The sequence below is a fragment of the Rhinolophus ferrumequinum genome, chromosome 15 (genome assembly GCF_004115265.2).
Source record: "Rhinolophus ferrumequinum isolate MPI-CBG mRhiFer1 chromosome 15, mRhiFer1_v1.p, whole genome shotgun sequence".
Lineage (NCBI taxonomy): Eukaryota > Metazoa > Chordata > Mammalia > Chiroptera > Rhinolophidae > Rhinolophus > Rhinolophus ferrumequinum.
The window spans coordinates 17059189-17084393 of NC_046298.1; the positions used below are offsets into that span (position 1 = coordinate 17059189).

Below are 25205 nucleotides of genomic sequence, written 5' to 3' on the forward strand. Positions count from 1 at the left end.
TATCAGATATAAATATATATATGTAGTTTTATAAATTTTATTGGGGAATGTTGGAGAACAGTGTGTTTCTCCAGGGCCCATCAACTCCATGTAGTTGTCCTTCAATCTAGTTGTGGAGGGCACAGCTCACCTCCAAGTCCAGTCGTTGTTTTCAATCTTTAGTTGCAGGGTGCACAGCCCACCATCCCATGCAGAAATTGAACCAGGAACCTTGTTGTTAAGAGCTTGCGCTCTAACCAACTGAGCCATCTGGCCGCCCCTTCGGAAGCTCAGTGGCAGATCATTGTCTTCAATGTAGTTGTGGAGGGTGCAGCTCACTGGCCCATGTGGGAATCGAAACAGCAACCCTGTTGTTCAGAGCTCGCGATCTAACCAACTGAGCCATCCAGCTGCCCCAATATCAGATATTTAAGGGGAAAAAATACAAGGTTACTGAGGTTACAGGCAGTTTATTCATGGTAGGATAAAAACCACTGATTTCCTTTCATGATTATCGTATCTGCAATGATTATCATATATTAATATTTCAGAAGTTAAGGGATTAACATTTTTTTTCATTGGGATTAGCAACTTGAAATGGCTCAAGGCTTCATTTATTTTGGAGGTCAGTGCTAGACAAGTCATTTCTGCTCTTAAAAATTTGTCTTAGTGGAATCTAGGGTACAGATATTTATTAGAGATCAACACCGAAAGGAAAGAGAGGAAGGAAGTTTGAGCAGAGGGAGAGATCTAGAGTGAGGACTGCACCCTGAGAAAGTCCCGTACCAGGCAAATGCCTGGGCCTCATTCAGCCACTGGATGTAGGCCATCTATGGAAAGGCATGGCATCAAGAGGTAGCTCTCTATAGCTGAGGCAGACTCAAGAGCAAAACAGCTCTTGTTGCTGGGTAACAAGCCCTTCTTTGGAAGGGATCTGGGCAGTGCACCTCTGTTTCAGCCTCCTATGGATTGCAAGATTTTTGGCCAAACATGTGAAGCAGGGCCTCATCCAACTATGATTACTGGTAGTTGAAGTAGCCAACTATTAGTTCTTTATACCTGTATCATTATAAAGCCATTTCTCTGTCATTACAAATATCAAACAGTTTTCAGTGGTAAAAATCTATTGAATTATTGTTCTATCACATTGGTTATGTGGGTGTAAAAACCTGCTAGACAACAATGTCATAATTACATTTGCTTTTGGAATTAAGTGCTGGGTATCTTTTACATCTGAAGAAAAAGAAGAAAATGAAGTATAAGACAAGAAAAAAAAATTATATAAAAATAGAAACTGCTTTTTTTTCTTGATTTTTTTCCAATTGTGGTAAATGACATGCTTGGTCATAATGGCAGCAAAGCCAGGCATCAGTTTTTCTTTGTTAGGAGTGAGGCTATATCTTGGATATGACACCAGAAGCATAACAACCAAAGGAAAAATAGATGAATTAAACTTTATAAAAATTAAACCTTTTGTGCTTCAAAGGACACTACCAAAAAGGCAACCCACAGAATAGGAGAAAATATTTGCAAATCGTACATCTAACAAGAGTCTAGTACCCATTCTATGTAAAGAACTCTTACAACTCAATAACAAAAAGACAAACAACCCAATTAGAGAATGGGCAAAGGATTGAATAGATATTTCTCCAAAAAATATATGCAGCTAGCCAATGAGCACATGAAAGATACTCAACATCACTATCCATCAGGAAAATGCAAATCAAAACCACAAGAAGATACCACTTCACAACCACTAGGATGGCTAGAATGAAAAAGGCAGATAAAAAGTGAAGGCGAAGATGTGGAGAAATCGGAACCCTCATGTATTGCTAGTAGGAAAATAAAATGGTATAGCTTCTTTGGAAAACAGTTTGGCAATTTCTCAAAAAGTTAAACATAGAGTTACCATTTCATCCAGCAATTCCACTCCTAGGTATATACCCAAGAGAAATGAAAACATATGTCCACACAAAGACTTGTACAGGAATGAAAGCAGCATTATAGCCAAAAAGCCCATCAACTGATAAATGGATACACAAAATATGGTATATCCATATAAGACATATTATTCAGCCTAAAAAGGGACAAAGTACTGATACATGTTACAATATGTATCTTGAAAACATCATGTTAAAAGACAGAAATCAGACACAGAAGGTCAAATATTGTATTATTCCATTTACACGAAATGTCTAGAATAGGCAAATTCATAGGGTCAGAAGGTATATTGATGGTTGAAAGGCTGGTGGGGAGGAGAGAATTGAGAGTAATAGCTAATGAGTTTCTTTTGGGGTGGTGGAATTAAATAGTGGTGATGGTTGCACAACTTTGTGAATATATTAAAAATCACTGTAAAAGGGTGAATTGTATGATATGTGAATTTATCTCAAAATAAAGATTTCCCCCTCCAAAAAACTTGGTAATTGATTGATATTTGAGATGATGGAAAGTCAAAGAACAAGTTTCTACCTTGCAAGATTGGGTGAACAGTAATGCTAAGTATTAAGATGTGGGTTGGGAGTGGAGGTGGAGGCCACCAGCAGAAATAGTGAAGTATATAGTGAAGTGAAGATATAGTGAGTTTGGCTTAGGAAATACCAGCTTTTTAGTCTGTGGGGCACTCTTTGGAGGCAGTTCAAGAAACTTAGGTCTGGATAGTAAAAGAGTGATCAGAGTTAAGAGATGTAGATTTAGGGTCATCAAATTTTGGTGATAGCTGAAACCAAAGAGAAAGTATGATAGCATTCAGCGAAGAGTTTGGATTCGCTTGAACCAAGAGGTAGGTTGAAAGACAAAGAACTTGTACATCTAGAAAAGAGCACTAATGAGGTAGGAGGAAAACCGGGATGGAGCAATGTCTTGGATACTGGGAAGTGTAAGTGTTGTTCTGTAGGATAAGGGTAAGAGGAGCCCTGAACCCGAAGTCACAGCTTAGTAACCATTCTCATTTTCTACTAAGAATCAGGTTAAAACCAGCAATTTTGCTTCACCTTGTTTTATCTGTTACTACTGCGATAGGAACCAGAGAACATAAACTTTGAGAGTTTATGTCATTTTGAAAAATGTGGTTTTGTCAAGTACAATGGTGGAAGAGCATCTTGTGGTGAAGTAGTACGACATTTCAGTCCCAGAAGTCAACTCAGAAAGAGAAAGCATGGGCTGAGGGCCTGGATTTTCAAAAGGCTGGCGTTATTCACTCTATTCTCAGTTGCCCTGGCTTCTAGTAGCTTTCTGTTGTCAGAGTCTGCAGATGAAAACTAGCAGAAGAGCACACTGTTTGACTAAGGACCGAGTTTTTGAAACTATCATAAGGTTTTACACAATCCAGCTAGGGAAGATACCTCCCTAAACAAAAAACTCTTATTTTCATTCAAGTTCCCTCAGAAGATCTTAAGTCCCAGAATTCTACAATTAATAAGAATCTGGAAAAAATTTTGTACAAGTGTTATAATCTAACAGAAATCCTTGCCAGCTCTTTTTGATAACAGTTTACAGAGTGGCCAAGATTAGAATAAAGTTTTTATTTGCTTTCCCTTTTTATTTTTAAAGTTGTTTCTCTAATCATAGGCAAAAAATACTGGGAGACCTAAGCCTTTAGCATTATTCTGTATGAAATAGGTCCAGATTAGTCTTTCTCTTTTTTCAAATGAGGAAATGAAGTCAAAAAGAGGCTGGTTTGAAATGATGAATCACCGCAGACTGCTAAGAAGAGCCTGGGACATACGTGATGTCAGGCCATCTCCCTCTGTAGCTGGAGGTTATTGAATTGGTCTCAAACTTCATTATTATTTATTTTTTTTAAATTAGTTTCAGGTGTACAAGACAAAGTAATACTTAGACGTTTATCATTTATATCCCTCACACTGTGTGAACCCCCCACCCCCATCCACTACCCCTCTGACATTGCACAGAGCCATTACATTTCCACTGTCTCTATTCCTAATGCTGTACTCCGCTTCTTGTAAGTACATACATATACATACATATATATATATATGTGTATGTATATATATGTATATATACATACAAACTTGTAGTTGACATTCATTATTGTTCAGCTTCAGCTTCAGGTGTACAGTGCAGTGATCAGGCATCTACATCTTCCCTGAGGTGGTCTCCCTAACGAGACAAGTATCCATTGGATACCCTACAAAATCTTTACAACATTATTGATTACATTCCCCAAATTAATTTTCAAAACCCCGTGGCCATCTTGTGGTTACTGACTCTTTTCTAATCCCCTCACCTTCTCCCTTATCCCCACCCCCCGCCCATCTAGCAACCCTCAGTTTTTCCTCTATGTCTCCAAAACTGTTTCTGATTAGTTCATTCACTTATTTTTTTCTTTAGATTCCACATATAAGTGAGATCGTATGGTATTTGTCTTTCTCTGTCTGACTTATTTCACTTAACATAATGTTCTCTAGGTCCATTCATGTTGTTGCAAATGGTAAGATTTCTTTCTTCTTTATGGCTACGTAATACTCCATTGTATAAATGTACCACAGTTTCTTAATCCATCAAACTTCATTATTTATTCACTGAGGATATGTGCAAAATATTTGCCTTCTTCTTAATTTCTATTGAGCACTTCATAATTTATGAAGCCATTTCAGGCCCATTATATTGTTTTAATATCACCTGAACCCTAAGAGATAGGCAGTTTACATTTTACCTTCACTGGTTTACAAATGAGGTGAAAGATTCAGAGAAGTTAAGCAACTTGCCCAAGTATGCATGGTTTCCAAGTGATGGCACCAGAACTAGCTCTCACTTGTGACTTCTCTTCTAGTATTTTCCATAAGACATGTTGGCTTTGACATCTGGTCAGTGCTTCACTGTATGCCTTTTCTTTTGACACAGACTCAAACAAAGGACTTTTTATTCCATTCCCCAACCGGGAAATGAAGGATTCCCTATTGAGCACTTCTGCAACCCAGGGCAACAGTATGCCAGACCAGAAATTAGATACTTTCCCACTGGGGACACAGGTAATGTATTCACTTTCCTGCTGATCTGTTGACTAGTCCGTACTAGTCCGTGGTTAACACTAGTAATTCAGTGGACTCTCAATTATTTCTGAAGGTCTAAGACTTGTTTGATGAAGGCATTTTAGACCCTTTAAAAGGAAAAGGCAGGACAGGACGCAGAGGACCTTCTGCATTAATTTCAATCTCCCCTTTCCTTCTCCCCCACTAACCTGTTATTAAATGTAATGTATTTGTACATATAACTTTAGCACATTTTATGCCAAGTCGTTTGGCCCTCAAATAGGAATACAACTGTTACAATTTTTGGCTGGTTTGAAAATATGTCCTCTTTACCTAAGATCTCCACTCCTGTTACCTTGTGACTTACATTTTCTACCTCTGCCTTTTAATTACTGAATCTTACATCTCAAGGGTGGCTTTCCCAAAGCTCTCTTCATTGGGGGGGGGGGGAACGGAAGAAAAGAAAGAAAACAGGTAAAAATGGCATAGAAGTTGTGGGCAATGGGGAGGTAGAAATCATGCAAGATGGGGGAAAATTTTTTTTAAGTTTTTAGTGAAAAAAAATTGGTGGGAGAGGGACAGAACCATTATATAAGATATATTTTTATGAGTAAATATAATGCAGAATTGACTTCTTTATATTCAACTTCTCCTTTGTACATTTTTAAATAAATTATGAGCAGTGAGATTGCTGAAAATAGCCAGAAGGGGAGAAAAAAAAAAAAGCAAAGACTGATTAATCTACAATTTGGGTAATCAACACTATACTAGTAAAAAATTAGTAAAATTTTTTTTGAGTTTAAGTATGTAACCCCTTTTTTTGAGTTTAAGCATGTAATCCCTTCATTTTATGAAAAGACAGAGTAGCATTTAGTTGGTTTCTTTGTTTTTGAAGATTCTACTTCAGTGACTTGGAAACTATCTCAGTTCCCATTTTTAGTACCTTAGTATTGATTTAAAGGAAATGGAGACAAAGGATACTCCAATCTACAGTTAAAGTTAAATAGCTCCTTTTAGATTAAAAAAAAAAACACGCAAAAAACGAACTTCTTCGAAATTACTTCTTGAAGTGAAAGAAAAAAGGGAAATTGAATAGCTTACGGTGTATCCTTTTCATTTAAGAAATAGGAAGTAGGATTTCTGTCTCTGCATAGCAACCAAAAAGATACTAAATATTTTACAATGATTTTTGCAAAAGCATACCCTACATGGCTTCCTATTTTGTATCACTTTTTGCTTACTTACGCCTCAGATTAATTTTTAGCCTATTAAATCTCCCAGTAGCTCCTGTGGTCGATACCCAAATTTATCAGAAGGTAAAATAAGTATAGGAGTTCTTCAAACAGAAAAAATAAAGGTGGAAAGGGTGGCACCATCTAACTTCTACGCTGAGCTATCTAAAGCAGAGAAAATATAGTACTCAGATGGTATGTCCTTTACCATCTAAGGACCTTTACCATCTAATTTTGTATTTTCAAAGAGTCTCCTGACCTATTCCAAAGCAACTCTGGAAACTTTCTATTGTGGCTGTTTTAAAATAGGCTTAAACCTGGATCTTTACTTGAAAGTCTGTCTCCCTAGTTTGCAAGGATGGACTTGCTCTAATAGGACAGTATTCTGAATACCTGGTGTAGTAAACACCTTCTCTTGAACTTTCAAATTTTTTTTAGATGCAAGAAGTGGCAAGAAGGGAGATGCCAAGTGATAATCACCAGGAAGATGGTAAATATTTTGGTCACTGAGTATTTTTCTCCACACCAGTCAGAGAAATCTAGATGTGATGGGCTTTGGGAGAAGATGGAGGTATCTCAGCCTTGGAGCCTTATGTGGTCAACTAACTCTTTTCTGCTTTTGAGAGGGCTGCTCTGGATGCTTAGTGACCTAGCAGGCCTTTCTGGTTGAGCAGTGGACATTCTGACTTCCTTTGTTCTTGATTTGTGTTGGCTGACCATTCCATATTTCTTTTTCTTTCTTGCCTTCTTTTGGGTTTATTATTATGTTTTTATTTGTCCATTTTTCCCTCTACTAGTTTGTAAGTTATACACTCTTTCTATACTTTTAGTAGTATTCCTAAAACTACAATGTGTCCTTAACTTACACAATTTAAAAATTAATCAATACCTTAACTCTTGGATAATTCAAATACCTTAAAGTACTTTATTCCTTTTAATCCCTCCTGATTTATGTATTACTATTATGAGTTTTAATTCTCTATACTTTTTAAAACCTACAAGATAGTATTTTTATACAGTCAATGTTCATTTAAATTTATCCATATATTTACACTTTGTTCTTCATTTCTTTTTGCATTCCAGATTTCCCTTCTGAGACCATTTTCTTCTAGCTTAGAGTACATCTTTTAGAATTTCCTTTAGTATGGGTCCACTGGTGATGAACTCTTTCATTTTTTGCTTGTCTGAAAATGCTCCTATCATTATTAAAAGGTATTTTTACTGGGAACAAATTTCTAGGTTGGCAGAATACTGAAGGTATTCCACTATATTTTATCTTTTGTGGTTGCTTTTGAGAAGTCAGATGCAAGTCTGTCATTCCTGCAAGGATAATCTGTCTTTTTCTCTTTGGCTACTTTTAAGATTTTCCAATTGTCTTTGGTTTTCTGTAGTTTCACTATGTCGTGCCAGTTTCTTATATTTATCCTATTTGGTATTTATTACACTTGTATCTGTGACTTGTGTCTCATTACTTCTGGGAAGTGTTTCAAATATTGTTTGTGTCCAATTTTTCTCTTTCTTGTCCTTTAGGGACTTTTGATTAAATAAATATATGTCAGAGATTTTCACTTTGTCCTCTTTGTTTTCTTATTCTTTTATATTTTTCATCTTTTTTTGTCTGATCTACATTCTGGAAATTCCTTCTGACCTATCTTTAAGTTCACCAACATTCTCTTCAGCTGTGTCTAATCTGCTGTCTGTTGAATTCTTAATTTCAATTGCTTTATTTTTCGGTTCTATACATTTGATTTGGTTCTTTTTGACATCTGCTGGGTCATTTTTTTATAAGCAGAAATTTTCCAGCTTGTTTTATATTTTTTCAAAAATAGCAAACATAGCTGTTGTATAGGCTATATCTCTTAATTCCAATATCTGAACTTTTTGTGGGTCTGTGTTTGTTGTCTATTTTTTTTTTTTAAACTCACTCTCACTCGTGTTGTCTTATTTCCTTTTTTGTTTGTTTATTTTGGCTATTTGCTGGCTATTATATTTGAAAAACTATTTGTAGTAATGATTTAAAGTATTGCATGAAGGTATCTTTTCCAGATCAGATTTTCATTTGCTTCTACCAGGGGCTTGAGGTACTATTACTCTGGGATCACCTTAATCTTAGCTCAAAGACTAAGGTTCCCTGGACCAACCAGATGATGCAAACGTGGATTACCAGTCAGTACAAGGGCTGGTTTATTTCCATTTTACCTTTGCTCTGAAGGTTGCTCAAGGTTCCATCTTAAGGTGGGGAGGGGAGAGTGGGACTGTGCAATGGTTTATTGTATACCTCATCATGGATGGATCTTGTACTTAGACTTCTATACATGTCACCTTAAAACTCCTTAGGGTAAAAGTGACTTTAAGTGCTAGACTTACCTGTATGAGTTCTTGGCTGTTTCCTAGAGTTTGACCTAGAAATTCCTTACCAGCTCATCAGCTCTTTGATGCTTTTAAGAACATGTATCAGCCCACTTTTTTAACTTCTTCAACAGGAGGAAGTCTCAATTATCTAATCTCACTACTTGTTCTTAGATTCTTTTTATTATATAAAGATACTGTTCTACACCCTTTTCCCTACTGTGTAGGCTGACCCTGGGTAAAACAATGATATTCTTATAAGTCCTATAGAGCTATAGTTGGTTCTGTTTTTCTAAAGTTAATGTGACTAACTCAGATATAGTATTTTTTATTTCCTAAAGAAGGCCTTTAAGCATATGCAGCTCTGAAAGCCCCAAGGAGGACAAAGACTTCTCTTTCTGTCTGCTGCTGTACTTGCTCCACTCTGAGGTTTTTTGGGAGACGATAGATACAGCTGACTAAGAGACGTACTTTATAGCTGAGTTAGGAATTTTCACAGGTTTTGCATTCTCTGTCATTTAATTGGCTTAGAATAGTGGTACTTAATGTGTGAACCTAGAACCTCTGGATGAAGTTTGGGGATGGGAGTGGGCTTAGCTTTATTGCAAGGAATTTATGAAATCATAAACCTACCAACAGTTGTCTATAGACTGAATATATAAGAAAACTGCTATTGTCATGTCGGGGTGCACCAAATTTTTTATATGAAAATAGTATCTAGAAAACTCTGACACTACAATTTTAGAAGGAAATTCCTTGGAGAGTAGGTTGACATGAAATTTATCTCCATAATGTTACAGATTCTTCACTGTTTATGCACTGTCCAACACTTTTTTTTGTTGTTCCATGTAGAAGTCCTTTCATCACTTTTTGCCACCATTTATCAAAATTATAAACCATCTCTTCTTGAAAACTTTTTCTGGTAAACAGAGTTATGTCCAGTGTACACAGGTACCCTAACTGGGCCAGGAAGAATTCTCATTGTATTTTTTTTTTCCCCTTGCTGGTGGTTAGAATTCAGACACTACTCACCTCGCCAGTCCACAGTCCGATCCCCAGAGAAGATGGCTAGAGAAGTGCACCGAATGTCTGGTTTGGACAATAAGTCTGCAGGTTCTTCTCCAGAAAAGGACTTGATAACAAAACCTGATACTTATCAGCTTACCCATGATGCCTTATTGGGTAAACGCCTGGATGTGGGCGATTCTAGCCAGATTCATCCCTATCAGTTACCTTCAGATGTCGGACTGGGCAATTATGATAGTCATTATTCTCAAACTCTATCCCTGCATGGAAGTCTTTGTAAAAGGCCTCAGAGAAGCAAGAACTACCGAGAATATAGCATAAAGCCTTCAAATGACATGAAGGCTACTGCATCCCATTCCTGTGGAGATTTCCTGGCTTCTCAGTCAAACCCTGACTCCAGCACCGAAAGGCTTTTGAAGCTTAGTTCAGGTAATAGTTGCCTGTCAGTTTATAGGCCTTTTTCACCGGCATGAAGATGGAAGGTATAACTGGAAATTTTGGAATTAATATTTCTTAATTTGCATTAGCATTTCTTGAATTGTATTCCAGAGTTACCCGTGGTCCGTGGAACCTCCAGAAATCTGCAGGTTATGAGTTTAAGATAGACATATTAGAGAAATGTGAGATATATTAGAGAAATATATTGTAGATGTGAATTCCATATATATTATTTTAGTTAAATAGCATCCCAGGACATAATTCTAGTAGCATCCAGTCTTCTATTCTGAGTTACTTTTTCAGAAAAAGCTAGTTTTAGGGTAAGTGATAGAGACCACTCTTCAGTTATTTATTAATTTTTTAAATAAAATTTATTGAATACTTACTATGTGCCAGATATTGTTCTAGCTCTGCAGGTAAAGTAGCAAATACAAATAAAGTTCCATGTATAAAAATAACTGCTTTCATGGAGCTTCCATTCTAAAGGGGTAAGACAGATGATAAATAAGTTAACATAGACATTTATGTCAGGTTATGATAAGTCTTGTGAAGAAAAATAAAATAAGGGTATAGAGTATAATAAAGGGGAAGTGATGTTTTAGGCAGGACAGTCAAAGAAAGTGTTTCTGATGAGATATAATAAAAGTAGAGAGTTGAATGAAGTGAAAGTGTAAGCCATATGGATAACTGGGGAAGAACTTTCTAGACAACAGAAATCGTAAGTGCAAAGTTTCTGAGGCTGGTACATGTTTGGCTTGTTCAAGGAACAACAAGGAGGCCAGTGTGGTTGCAGCAGAGTGAGTGAGATAAAGTGTATAGATGAAGTCAGACTTTTATTCTGGGTGAGACCAGAAGCTATTGGACAGTTTATAACAGAGGAGTGACATGATCTAATTGAAAATGACTGTGGCTTAGAGGTTGAGAGTAGAAAATCAGGAGCAAGGGTAGAAATTTAGAAAACCATTCTGAAGGTTATAATCCAGATAAGAGATGATGGTAGCTTGGACTAGAGAGAGAGCAGTGGAGGTGTGGTGAGAAATATTGATTCTGAATGTGTCCTGATTTGCTGATGGATTGAGGGTGAAGTGTGAGAGAAAGAAGGTCAAGGATGACGCCCAGTTTTTTGACTCTAAGTGACTAGAATAGTGAAGTTCTTTATTTACTGAGATAGAAAAGAGTAGGACAAACAGATTTTAAGGTAGATATCAAGAGTTTGGTCTTAGACATCTTAAGTGTGAGGTGCTTGTTTAAACTTCTCAGAGATGCCATTTGACAATTAGACGTATTAGTCTTGAGTTCAGGGAATTAAAAGTGTATGGATGGCATTAAAACTGAGACTGGATAAGAGCTCACCTAGGCAATGAATATAGATAAAAAAAAGAGATCTAACAACTAATCCTGAGCCCTCCAACAATTAGAAATCCAGTATATGAAGAGAAACCAGCATGGTGAGCAAGAGAGAAGCAGCCAGTAAGGTAGGAGAAAAAAATTCCAAGAGGGAGTGGTGTCCTGGAAGCCAGGTGAAGAATATGTTTCAAGAAGGAAGGAGCAATCAATATAGTGTCAGATGTCTGTCTTGAAATGAGAGGGAGTAAGCCTGGGACTGAGAAGTGATTGTGGTATTTGAGAATACACTTGTGAGCAGTTTCAGGAGACTTGTGGTTAACAAGAACTTTATTGAGGGGAGTTCAAGGAAGAATTGGAAGAAAGGCAATGGAGTTACTGAATATATACAACCCCTTCAAGAACTTCTGCAGGGAAGGGGAACAGATGAATGGAACTGTAGTAGGAGGAGGATGGGATCAAGGAAATTGTGATGAAAATGACCCAGCAGAGGGAAAATTAATGATGTAAGAGAGAAAAGGGACAATTACAAGAAAAAAAAAATTCTTGGATAGTTAAGAGGAGAGAGTCCAGTCCACCAGTGGAGAGGTTGGCCTTAGATGAAGCACAGATTGCCTCTGTTTTTCTCAGGGAAATAAAAAGATCAGCATCTGAGAGTGAGGAAGGAGAAGGGGTTGGAAGTTTGAGGAGAAGAGAGATGTGAAATAGTCATCTCAGAGAAAAGAAAAGTAAATTGACTAGAGTAATGTATTAGGTTAGCTCGGCAGTACGAGGGCCCAGTTAGGGTACGATACAGTGGTCATGAGTTTAAAGTGAAGCTGGTGAGAAGAGATGCTTATTGTTCTCCAGCCACTTCCCACTGCTCTGGTGTAGGCTTGGAGTGTGCAGACAGTTGGATTTAACCAGGTTTAGGGTTTTGTCAGGTGGAGGAAGAGAGAAAGAATCCAGAGAGTTGAGGGTGTACACTAGGGAGAGGTGATTATGACCCTTGGACCCCAAGCGAGGTAAAGGTGGAAGTGAGGCTTGAGAGAGTTGCAGGGCAGGTTCATCTCCCAGCCTGTTTCCTTCACAGATCTGTATGCCACAACCCATTTCAACAGTGACCCTGCTCTGCTGGTCAATGTAGAGCAACAGTTATCCAGCAGCCTCAGGAATTTAACACCAGCACATGGTTCCTTCCCAAACAACTCCATTCTGGGAGACTCTCTACGGACACTGCTGTTACCTCCTGGGACTTCAGAAAACAGAGAGAATTTGACCAAGAGGTCATTAAGTCCATCGAGGAGAGGATTCAAACGGAAGGACAATCTCCTTGCCACCCTGAATCCAAAGCATGGCTTCAGAGATGCTACAGGCAGCGAGGCAAGTGTTGGCTTGTTTGTGCTTGTGCAAGAAACAGCTCAGATGCAAGACCAGAATGAGGTTCTGTTGAGGGTGGAGGAGGTTCTCACCGAGTGCTAGAAATTCAAAGGGATTTTCAGTAGCCGGTGGTCAATACTACCAGGCTAAAGCCTGTGATTTTTCTGCCCTTGGGAAAGTGATTCCCCTTCTGCTACATTTCCTTATTTTTGTCACAGGGAGAATCTACTTCCAGAGCATGAACATGGTGGGGAAGTACTTTGATAATAACCAGTGGTGGACAGAGTTTACCACAGGAAGGAATGCAGAAGTTGCCAGGGGCTCGGGGTTGGCTGAAGAGTGATCTCTGGAACATTGATGTTTATCAAGTTTACACAATTGCTTCGACCACAAGTGACTAATTGCTTGAGACCTTTCTTCTAAAAGCATTGCTTTTCTGTCTAGAAATTAAAATTATTTCGTTTTCCCCCCAAAGTAGCAGCAAGCATAAGATGAATTAGATTATCCAAGGAATTTTTGGATGAGAGTGGTTTAAAGAATGAACAACAAATCAAGAACCATTCCCACATATACAATATAGTAGTTGTATATGTGTATATGTGTATATTGTAGTATAATAGATAGTATTGTACAACAGAACTTCATTATTATTCAGTTTTTACCGAGTAACTAAGTTTTGTCACTGACTTTGCATATAGGCCTCCATGAACTCTCCTATTGTCTGTTTGAATATTAATTTTTCTTCAGGCCCCACTTCTATCATGAAGTCTTCTTTTCATTTTTTTAAGGAACCATGGTACTCAGGGACCTTTCTTTCTTTGAACCCATGATCCTTTGTCAAATGAATCATTTATTATTGAATCATTTACTGTTCTGTAAGGAAGCAAGAGATTTGGTCAAAAACAAACATTTTTAGTCACTTATTTTTCAGTTGTGGGAAATCTTTTTGCACATTGGCATGGGTATACAAGGTTGATTTTTGCTTTTGCTTTTTTTTTTTTTTAACTCTAAATACTTTCTATTCAGTTTTCAAAACTTCAGAGGTGGTTATAATTTTTGTGCACCAAAGGGGGCAGTCTTGTAATATTTTCTTGGCTTTTGGTCCCTTTTTTCCATTTTCAGCCACTGGATGCCTATTTTTCCAGACAAGAGCACTGTGTGTTAATGTATTTAGGGTGAAAGGTACAAAGTAACACTTAGGCTATTTGGGGTGCTATATTAATAAGACATGTTCTAGGAAATATTTTTACCTCTTTCATATATACTGTTAAAATAGCAATTAGAATTTCAATGCACTTTTCTGAACAATCTTAAAAATTCCCATTTCTTTTTTTCTATTCAATACTATTTTTCTTTATATGAAAAGTTATTAAAAATATGCATGAATATAAATATAAAAGAAATATACTGTTCAATTTGTAGAAAGGTATAAGTCAGAAAATTGCTAAAAAGAGCATTTAAAAAGTTATTAAAAATAATCCCATGATACACAAAATTAAACTGAACGTGAATTTGTGATTAGAAAATTTATTTTTTACCAACTGACTTTAAAATCATAGACAAATTATAAAAATTTATTTTAAAATTTCATGAGGCACAACTTGAAAAGTAAGACTCATAAAAATTAACAAAATTATTCCAAAGTTTATAAAAATTATCCGCAACTCTTACCTCATTGTAATAAATGAAAGAAAATGTGTAAAGGCATATATGTTTCCAAGTTGCTACATGATACACACACAGAATTACCAATACATGAAAAATCAGTGACAGTAAAGACTCAGTTTTGACAAGTTCCTCTAAAGTGGCCTTGCCGTGTAACCAGACTTTCTATGACTTTTCTCCCCAGTCAGTTTGTTAACTTCTTAAGGACTTCATATTTTACCTTTTCATATGTTCACAGTCCTTATACAGAACTTTCAGTGCGTATGATTAGTGCTTAGTACAGATCTGCTGAATAAATGTTTATCCCATTTGTAATGCTTTTCCCTATCATAGGCCACATGTGTGACTCAAGTCATAAATATCACTGTCTTTGGTATTCTGCTTCACAGTTGTCAGATATAGCAGCATTAGCTAATTAATCGTCTGTAGCTTTTTATATCAAGAGAACCAAAGATTGAGAAATAATTTGGCTGTTTGTAATATATATATCAGCTTTCTTTAAATCCATAAGACACTACAGAAAAGATTTGTAGATAGATCTGTCAAGTAAAATTCAGAATTGTTTTTTATTCATTCAGACATGAGTAAATAAATATATAGACATGTATATGCATGATTAAAACTTATAAATTTTACTAGAAAGATCTACATATACATCTATATATGTAAGGCTCTTACTGAATAAAAACATCGTTGGCACTGGATCCAACAATAACATTTAACACCTAAAATGTTATAGGATATTTATATTTAGTATATATTAATATACTGAATATAAGCTTATTGAGTTATTATTTTATTAAATTATTCCCCATTTTATTTTATGATATATAATACTTTTTTAAATGTTCTGCAATTTAATCTTTCCATATTACACAGCATATATTATAATATATTGAGCCATAGATGTAGGTGTCAAAACATTTTTTGTTTTCTTCTAAAAATCTCTACAGAAAATTATGATAGAAGATGCTGTTACCTTTGAAATTATCTTTGAATATATTATTGTATTTGCCTTGGACATAAATAATATTCTATTCAAATCTAAACTGAAAGATGACATCATCATTCTTTTTTTTTAATGTTAACACTTTAAATGTCTGAATTCTCACTTCTTCATTGTGTAAGAATGACAAATGGTTGGTTTTTTGGTTTTTTCTTCTTGAGCCTCTCTCTAGTGACCTGGGCAGTTTGCATGGTTTGCCAGGAAACCACAGTCCTCCGATCTCTGCCAGAAGCTCCCATGTGGCCACTGTCCTCAGACAGCTCTTGGAACTTGTGGATAAGCACTGGCAAGGCTCCGGCTCCCTCCTCCTTAACAAAAAGTTTCTCGGTGAGTACTTTCTCAGTTCCAGGAGATGGGCTCTGACCTTGCTTCTGCTCTGCAAGGAAAACTGTTCTCGTGATCACTTACCACATTTCTCAAGAATACAGTAATTGACAAATCTGCATTTTTCTCATGATCTTCTTCTTCCCTGTTTGTTTTAGTTATCAGCACTCTTCCCTCATGTACCAATTGTTTTATTCTTCCTGTGACTTATTGTTTGGTAGTTTTTGGGTAATACAGGTATGTAGAATGATGAGATAATGTAAAATACAGCATGGTCGTGTTAATGATTACAAAAGGATTTTATGATCCTTGGGAAATTGCCAAAAATAAATACAATAGAAATTGGGTTTGATCATCAGAGTTCTGAATGCCTGTTGAAATGTTATGATTTGAAAAACTCAAACGACTAAATGACCTGGACTTTTTTTCAGTGCTTCTTTTTTTAGGAACTTGGGGGGAAACGATTTTGCAAACGTTTTCCCCGTGTGTTTATTTGTTGTTTAATGGGAGAAGAATTCAAAGAGCTTTTGGTGATGGAAAAAAGTTTAAGTAAAAACTAGAAACTTTAGAGTTGTTTGGGCTTAACTTTTTTTTTCCTAAAGGGACATACAGGAGAAGAAGTCTTAACCAAATTACTTTCCTTCCCACATTGACCCTTTGTTCTCATTTTGTAGGAAATTATCCCCAGGAGCCACTCCTTAGCGAGTAGAAAATAGCGCAGATCACACATTCACAAGGGTTTGCTGTTGTTTTTCCACAGAGGCTGTGGGATATAATTTCTTGTCCATCGTGAAACATCCTTTACATCCACTTACTAAATTCTTGTTAAAAGGACATATTAGATTACCTTATTTGTCCTAACAGAGCTGGTAGTTATTGACTAGGAATTCTGTGCTTTAGCTTTTAAGATTGGCCTGTGTGCCCAACCTGAATTTTTGGCAGGTCCTGCCCGAGATTTGCTTCTGACTTTGGTAGTCCCTGCTCCTTCTCAGCAGTGGTGTCGTTCACATCCTGAAGACATGTCAAAAACCTTCCGCAGGAGGGAGATGGAACTGAAGGAGGCTGGGCAGGTGGTCCCTAATGACATGGTATGCATCTCTCGTCTTCCTTTCCTACTCTTCCTTCACTAGAAAAGGACAGAGCATCAAGACTAGAACAGCTCTGTGCCATAAAGATCATCACCATGAACAGTTAGATGTTCCCGAACCAAAATACAGAAAAGTCAGTCTGGGCAAATCAGGAACACAGAACTTGCCAGGACAGGGGCAACTCAGAGCTTCTAAAGGGGTGATTCCTTAATCTTAGCCTTCATCCAAAAATGCTAAAGAAAGACTTGAAATGGAAAAAGAAAAAAGAAAAAAAAGACCCTAGAGTGAAAATGTTTCAGATCATGTTCTTGAAGGTTGTGGTTTGATTCAGATGAGGGGAGGTAGATGTCTCTGGGATTGTCTTTCCTCCCTTCTGATGGAGCAGAGAGCCCTGAGCCAGGGGCCAGTCCTGGCGCATCAGGCTATTGGCTCTGGGAGAGGAAGAAGAGACTCATATCCTTAAGGCTTTTTTTCCCTTTTCTTAACATTAGAGGTTTTTCAAACATCAAGTTCAGTTTGTAGAAACTTTAGATAGGTGACTCAGAATGCTGGCCAGTTGTCAAAACAACCACTTGTTCTGCAAGGGTAGTGGATAATTCACAGGAAAGATAGCAACTCCGTGTGATAAATTTGTTTGCTGCACTTGAGCTATGTTTACCAATGAATTAAAATTCTAGTGAGAGAGATGTTGACTTCCATTCAATATATCACTAAACAGAGAAAAGATTCTTTCAGTCTTCTAAAAGCACTCCTCAGAATTTCAGATTCTTAATGTGTTTGTATTTTGTTCACTGATCTAAAGGAAAGTTTGAAGCAAAAACTGGTCAGAGTGCTGGAAGAAAACCTCATTTTGTCAGAAAAAATCCAGCAGTTGGAAGAAGGTGCTGTCACTTCAATTGTGAGTGGGCACCAGTCCCACACTTATGGTAAGTTCAGGAAAGGAACGTGTGATGTGTCCCAAGACAATTGTTTGTTTATAGATGACCTGTTTAATAAGCTTCATCTTCTAGAATGAACATGGCTTCCTACACGGAAACAATCCTCTTGCCTCAGAGAGTTGTAAGGCAGGTGTAAAGCAAATACAAATGTTGCTGTTTTTGAGAATGACACTTTTTTCTGTTTATAGCAAAAGATTGTGTTCTTTATAGAAAGTTTGAAAAATACAAGGAAAATAAAACCCCACTACCCAGCAATAACTACCATTAGTATTTTTGGTATATTTTCTTTAACCATATTCCTCTACATATATTTTTAACTCAAAATTAAAATTTGTGTCCTGATTTTTAAAAAAATAATTTACATACAACAAAATGCACACATTTTAAGTTTTGACAAAAATATACATTCATTTAATTCCATCCCAATCAACATATAGAACATTTCTGTTACTCCAGAAAGTTCCTTCAGACCCTTGTGCAGTTAGTTTCGCCCACTCTCTACCTTAAACAATCAACAATCTGATTTCCACATACTAATGTTATTAATTTAATATTAATAGTACAGGCATTTCCCATAATGTCACATGAATATACCATATTTATCTATCTGGTCCTCTATATAATTGTTTTTAATGTTTGCTATTATAAATGAAGCTGCCATTATTTATAATATAAATAATTTAAGGAATTTCCAAACATTCAAAAGACCTGAAATGTAAGCAAAGACCCTAGAGTGAAAATGCTTCTCTGAGATTGTCTTTCTTCCCTTCTGGTGGAACTGAGAATCCTAATATTTATACTGTGATAAATAATGCGGCTGTTAATATTTATGTACATAAGTCTTTGTGTATATTTCAGACTATTTTCCTAGGAGATATTCCTAGAAGTAGAATTAGTGGATCAAAAGATGGGGACATTTTTGAAGCTTTTGTTACACATTGACAAATCTCTCCCTTTAAATAAAGGTTTTTCCATTTATACTCACATCAGCAGTGAGTGTATTTGAATGCCCTTTTCACTCCATCCTTGCCCAAACTGGGTAATTTTTAAAATTTTTAACATGGTTGTAAGTGAAAAATAATATCCCATTGAAGTTTTGATTTGTACTACTTTATTATTAATATATACAGTGTGCAAAAAAATGTATCTACATTTTAAGAAAGGAAAACTGTGTTAAAATTGTAATACTCCATATATACCGATAACAAAAGATGAATACAAGTATGTGTATACATTTTTTTGGCACCCCTGATAGTTTAGGGCAGTATTTTAGATTAAAATCTACCCTTGATTTTAAACCTCTCAGCGACCCTAAGCTAAGCAAACATTATGGGCGTTTTGATTTATATGAGGAACTTGATGTGGAAGTCAGTACTAAATTTTCAGAGTTCAGTCTCCTCACAATCTGATTTTATAAGCCTGAATTTTCAAGGCATCTCTACTTACCCGCTCTGAAAATAGGCTCTAATATTTGTTGACCTATGCTAAGTGAGGACAGCCATCTCATTGAATCTTTCTAATAGTGCTATGGGGCAGGGTTATTAGCTCTAGTGAACCTCAGAACAATGAACTAGCATGTATGATATTAAGTGGTTGAATTTTAATTCCGATCTGTTTATTGTTAAATCCCATATTCTTGCCACCATATGTGCTGTCTCAAAGGGAGGGGATGGTGAATGGAGTGTGGAGGCGGGTGCAGTGGGAGCTCCCAATACTTCAAGATGTCCACCTGACTACTTAAGCTTTGCTCCAAGACTAGCTGCTTGGAATTCTGCTCACCCCTGGCTATTGTATTCTTTGCAGATGATCTTCTGCGCAAAAACCAACAGTTGAACATGCAGATGGCTTGCCTGAACCAGGAGCTAGCCCAGCTGAAAAAGTTGGAGGAAACAGTGGCCCTTCTCCATGAAAGTCAGAGGTAAGAATGGATCTATCTAGCTGGCTTCTGGAAGCAAATGCTTGTTTTCCTTTATTCCTTTGTTTTACTGGCAAGGTAATATCTGTATACTTTTCAAATTAACTCCATATTTTGTGTAAACCACTTGTATTTAGGCCAGTTAGCTCAGGGATCAAAGTACTGCTTTCCAGGACACACCAGAGATTAAATGTCTTTGCTGGAATTGGTGGGTTGCAACACCTCAATAATAAACAGTTTCTCTCTGGATCCAACAGGACCCTTGTTGGAGTCAGCTAGCTTTTCTTGGTCACTGTGTGCCCCTAAAATCAGTCATCTGGCTCTTCTGGAAAATGCCTGCCTGCTATTGGTCAAAGAAGATACGTTGAGCACTGGGAGAGAATGATAGGGAAAGACTCTAATGTACGTGTCCTCTTCAGAGGAGCTCAATAGCATCAGCCTCTTCAAAGAACAGTATCCTTGGGATGCAGGCCAGACCAATCAGAAAGGGCCTCAAGACTATTGGTACATTTAGAGAAGCCTTGGACATTTTGATTTGCCAAACACCTGTACTAGGACTTTCCATGAATTTTAAATATAAGAACCGTGTCCCCAAACCGTTAGCCCCAAACTTCACTTCTTGATTTTTCTTGGAATAACTTCATATTCAGAGGATTAGACCCAGGCCCATTTTGGATGGCTTTTTAATTTTTTTTTAACTTTTCATTGTAATTATTTCAAACATACAAAAGTGGAGCAAGTAGCATAAAGTCATTGTTCTCAAACTCGGATGAACATCAGAATCTCCTGAAAGACTTGTTGAAACGCAGATTGCTGGGCTCCACCCCCAGAGTTTCTGATTCAGCAGGTCTGGGTTGGGAAATGAGAATTTGCATTTCTAATAAGTTTCCACATGATACTGTTGCAGCTGGTCTTGGGACCACACTTTGCAGATGAGAACATAAGGGTATATCTATCTCTTCAGTGATATACGGTCAAATTGCTATATGTTAGAGTAACTTGAAATAATTCTTCTCTGTATTGTTAAACCATCAATTCAATATACAGGTTCAATTTGTTTTTGATTCATAAGGAATTTTTTATTACTTTGATGTAATTTTGTTTTATAATTATGTAAAACATGTACGTCCCAAAGTCAAATCTATAAAATGAGATAAATTCAGACAAATCGATCTTCCTTACCTGTCTCCTCATCCTTCCCTTCCCTCCCACTAGCCTTCCAATGACGGTGTGGGTGTGTATTTGTATTCCCCTCCATTATATAAAAAGAGGCTTCATGGTACTTTAACATTTTATCTTAACAATCAGTTCCCACTAGTATGTAGAGTTCTCATTCCTTTTTATAGCTGCATAAGACTCCACTGTGTGTTTATTTAATCCGTCCTCTGTTGATAAACATTTAGATTGATAATATATTGCTGTTACATATAGTGCTGCAATGGATAGCATTGTGCGTGCATTTTTTTTTTTTTTTTGCCAGTCTCTGTTGGCTTTTACTATTACAAGTAATACAGAGTCCAAGAGGCAGGAGAACTAGAAGAAGTAGAAGTTAAGATCTGGAGATAGAAATTGGAGGCCTGGTCAGGTGCCAATCTCCCAGTGCTTCTATTACCTCATCATAAAACTGCTTTGGAAATAATAGAACAATCACTACATAAAATGTGAATTATGTTACTGTTACAGTCAGTCTGTAACATATTAAAACAGAATTGTAATGAAGAAAGAAACTGTCAGGCTGCTTTTAAAACAACCCGCTCATAAATCAGACAGTTCTTTCTATTTAAGGATGTTACTTGATTTTACATTTGTCTTTAGCAAATATTTCAGGTCTGAATGTCATCGACTTTGCTTTTATGATTTCATGGCTGCCTTTTCCCCCGTGCCTCAGATCCCTGGTGGTCACTAATGAGTATCTGCTGCAGCAGCTGAACAAAGAGCAAAAAGGTTATTCTGGGAAAGCACTCCTGCCTCCTGAGAAGAGTAATCATTTGGGGAGATCGTCACCCTTTGGGAAAAGCTCACTGTCTTCCTCCTCACCAGTGGCACATGACACGGGTCAGTATGTAATACAGAGTGTCTCAGATTCTGTCCCAGAGCCTAGTTTATGGAGCTAGCACTGAAACCCTTCTCTGCAGCTTCCCTCTCACCCACAGGGGGCTCTCAATGCCATTGCCACCAGTATTGTGGTATTTACCCACAAGATTAAGAAAAAGTCTTATTCTGATTACATTGTACTGGTCCTTCTCTTTATTTTTTTTTATCTTCTCCCATCAAGTCATTCTTTTCCTTCTGCCTACAGAAACAGTTGACACTTAGTCCTAGTATCATGTCACACAGAAACATTTGGCTGAAAATATCGAAAAGGGAAAACAAACACTAGACATTTTTCCAGAGTGTCACTTGAAACTGTGTAGGTGTCTTCTGTTTTAGAAGAAATTTCAGAGAATCCATATGGATTGGTTTATCAAACATGTTTTGAGTTTTCTCCCACATTAGTGAAAAGGTGACAAGGTCTGGTGTCTGCCCTGCAGATACAGTTGGGAAGGAAAGCAAAAACTCGTATGATGGAGTTTAAACTTTGGCATTGGTACAAAACAGGTCTAAACAGAAACCTAAAGATGTCTTGGAAAGAGAAAGAGGCAGGGAAAAAGAGAAAGAGGAGAAAGAGAGAGAGAGAGAGATGGAGGAATTGGTAAAGACATGAATGAGGACTTGTTATTTGAGTGGAAGCTTGCAGAATGAGTAGAATGGGTGCAGGGCGAGGAGAGGCAGAGCTTTCCCCTGCCAAGAGTGCAGAGTAGAAGAGTCCTGAGCCGCTAGAGGGATTGTTGGACAAGGAAGATGTGGGTCATGGTGCCCTGAGAGTATATAACTGGGGGACTGGTCCTAGCCTGGTAGGTGTGGGGTCAGGAAAATGTTCCCTAAAGAAATGATCTTTCAGCTGAGACCTGACGACTAAATAAAAGGTTACCAGGCAAACAGGGCCGAGAGCAGAAGCAGTGGGGAGAGCTGCAGAGAGAAAAAGCATATGCAAAAGCCATGAGATGGGAAAGAACATGGTCCCTTCGGGGAACTGAGGGGCTGAGAGGAGATAAGCAGGAGCTAGGTGGCATGGTTCCTTAAAGATTTTAGATTGGGGAGGCAAAGGGGTGGCAGATTTGTGTTTGAGAAGCTTTCCCTGTAAAAAAAGAATGGATTGACAGTTGTGTGGAGTGGGGAAGGACCAGTGAGGAGATCAAAGAGAAGGCTGGTGCAGTCCAGACCACAGATGAGGCTTCTGGATTTTCACTTGGGGCTCAGCATCCACTTTATACATTAGTACTCTATTTCAGACAGAGGCACAATCTTTCTTTTAATCCTGATTGATCAGGCATTTTAAAAAGCAGTGGGAAAAGATCATGAAAGTGGCTCTAGGTATGTTTCTGCTTCAGCGTCACTCAGGTAGCTAATGAGTCCTCAGGGAAGTTGTGTCCAAGAGGGGCAGAGCCGCTCTGACCTAATGTTGCTGGAGGGTGTGTAGAGGGTGAAGGACTGCTGGCCCAGTGCCATGTTGTGCTTCTCGTCATCTTCAGGGACAGGTCAGAGAGAAGCACACAGAAAGATTAGACTTATTTGCTCCCCTGACCCAGGTACTGTGCAGTGCAGGAGAGCTATTGCCATAATAATGAGACATTAAGATCACAGCCAAGACCACACATTTCTAAGGAATAAGTCAAATCCACAGATGGTTGGATTTTATGTGGGTTCCCAAAAGGAGCATGTACGGAGGAGCTGCAAGGCTCTGAGGGAGCTCGAGTGAGCTTATCCTCTTTGGAAATATCAGTAAGAACAGAACACCACCACTTTCCTGGGCTGTTCCCCAGAGAGCCTAAGCCTTGTCCAGGTAGGGCAGCCTCAGCCAATAACCTTGCAGCCCTGAATTGTCATATTTCAGGGTCTTAGCCCAGTACACAGGCAAATTTACTAGACGGATAGTTTGGGGGTAGGTGGGTGGGAATAATACACTTCTTTCTACAAGCCCAGCCCTCCCTTCCTTCCCCTATAGACATCTGATACTGCCAGCCCCAGAACCTATTCAGGGCACCTCTAAGAAGGAGCAAAGAGCCTGACCCAGACTGAGTCACCTTCCACCCTATTTTGTATTAGTGCTGAAAGAGGCTGGCCCTGCCCCAGGCCAGGCACCTCTCTAGGATTGCTGGCCCCTCCTGGGGAAGTTGACTATGTTTTTTATTTTCCTTGTGTGGCCTTGGTTCAGAGGGCAGGGGCAGGGAATTGGGAGTGTCAAGGGAAGGGCCAAAGAATTGTTGTCCTTTGGGGCTACGTGGGCTCAACATGGAAGGGAAAAGGCTCCTGAAGCAAGTAGAAAACAAGTGGGGAGGAATTCCTCACGCTAAACCGGGCACTATTGGGAGAAAGAAAGAAACAGAGCTGGGTCCTCAGGGAAGTTGTGTGGGAGAGGGGCAGAACCACTCTGACAGATCTGTCCTTCCCATCAGCTTCACATAGAGGGTTTTAATGGCTCCATCCTACAGACCCTAGCTGCTCTTCCTTGCCCACCTGGCTTTGCTAGCAAGAGTACCAAAAACTTTCCACCATGAGGAGGCTTTGGGGGTGGAGCAGTGATCACTGAAGGGCTGAAGTGCACTTTTTGGTCAGTCACTGCCTTGTACCAGGCTCTGTTAGACCCATTGGTCTTTAAGGGTCTTCGTGGCTCTGGGTGGGCCTTGATTTCCCTCAGGCTCCATGACCACTTTTCAAGAAGAAAAGGGGGCTTCACTCCTAAGGTAGTTTCAGGGCTCAGCCAGTTCTTTCTCTGGTTTCCTCAAGCCACACTGCTAGTCACAGGTGGGGTCCAGCGGCAGCACCCCTACACATTGGCTGTTACTCTCACCTGCAGCTTAATCACTTAATAGCCTAGACCAATTTGCAATCCAGTTAAATTCTTTTCATTATGAGGATATTTTAGCAAGTGAAAGCCAGGATTTGGGTTTTACTCCTATTGTGCTTATTTAAGTAAGCTTACAATTCAAACAAATTCCCCAAGGCTAGAGGAATCATTCCTCCTATTTGCTGGTGGGAGAGGTCGAGCTCTTTGAGACTCTTCCCTGGGAAGTGCAGGGTACCCGGTTGGTTAGCCGTGCAGGAGGAGCCTCCAGCCGTGAGCTGTTAGGCAAGGCTTTGCTGTGGGCGGGTGTTGATCTTCCACCCTCTGATTTCCACCTCCCCTCCCCAGCATCCCTGTTCCAAGCCAGACTATTCCTCTACACCCACACTCCTAAGAGAACTTGCGCTCAAGGGACTCTGGGTCCACCTGGGGCAGGAACATCCCCGAACAGCCGCCGGTGGGGATGAGGCACCACTTTGCCTTGTTAACAGGGTTGGGCAAGGTGTTTGTGAGCATGTACCTTTAAGCCTTTTCTAGCACCTTGGGAGCTGTCCTCTATTGAGAAGGCCCTCAGTCCCATCCAGCCTGTTTGTCAGCAGGTAGGAAGGAGACTTGGCCCCAAAGCCTTGGGCTTGGGAATAGCTCTGTCCTAACACCCAAAAC

The 25205-nt window shown here is 38.4% G+C and overlaps 1 protein-coding gene across 2 annotated transcripts in view; it reads left to right on the plus strand.

The window, feature by feature from the left end:
- The window catches only part of LRRC36 (leucine rich repeat containing 36), a 56040-nt gene that overhangs the window by 25697 nt on the left and 5138 nt on the right, over nucleotides 1-25205 (plus strand). The window contains exons 6-14 of one of the 2 annotated variants that reach the window (XM_033128082.1): nucleotides 4846-4973; nucleotides 6644-6695; nucleotides 9569-10009; nucleotides 12435-12724; nucleotides 15554-15719; nucleotides 16659-16804; nucleotides 17607-17730; nucleotides 19546-19660; nucleotides 21546-21878. In XM_033128082.1, coding sequence (XP_032983973.1) covers nucleotides 4846-4973; nucleotides 6644-6695; nucleotides 9569-10009; nucleotides 12435-12724; nucleotides 15554-15719; nucleotides 16659-16804; nucleotides 17607-17730; nucleotides 19546-19660; nucleotides 21546-21771 — 1688 coding nt within the window. In that variant the 3' untranslated portion in view covers nucleotides 21772-21878. Of the gene's footprint in view, nucleotides 1-4845; nucleotides 4974-6643; nucleotides 6696-9568; nucleotides 10010-12434; nucleotides 12725-15553; nucleotides 15720-16658; nucleotides 16805-17606; nucleotides 17731-19545; nucleotides 19661-21545; nucleotides 21879-25205 lie in introns of those variants that run through there. The other variant, XM_033128080.1, reaches the window with a different exon arrangement.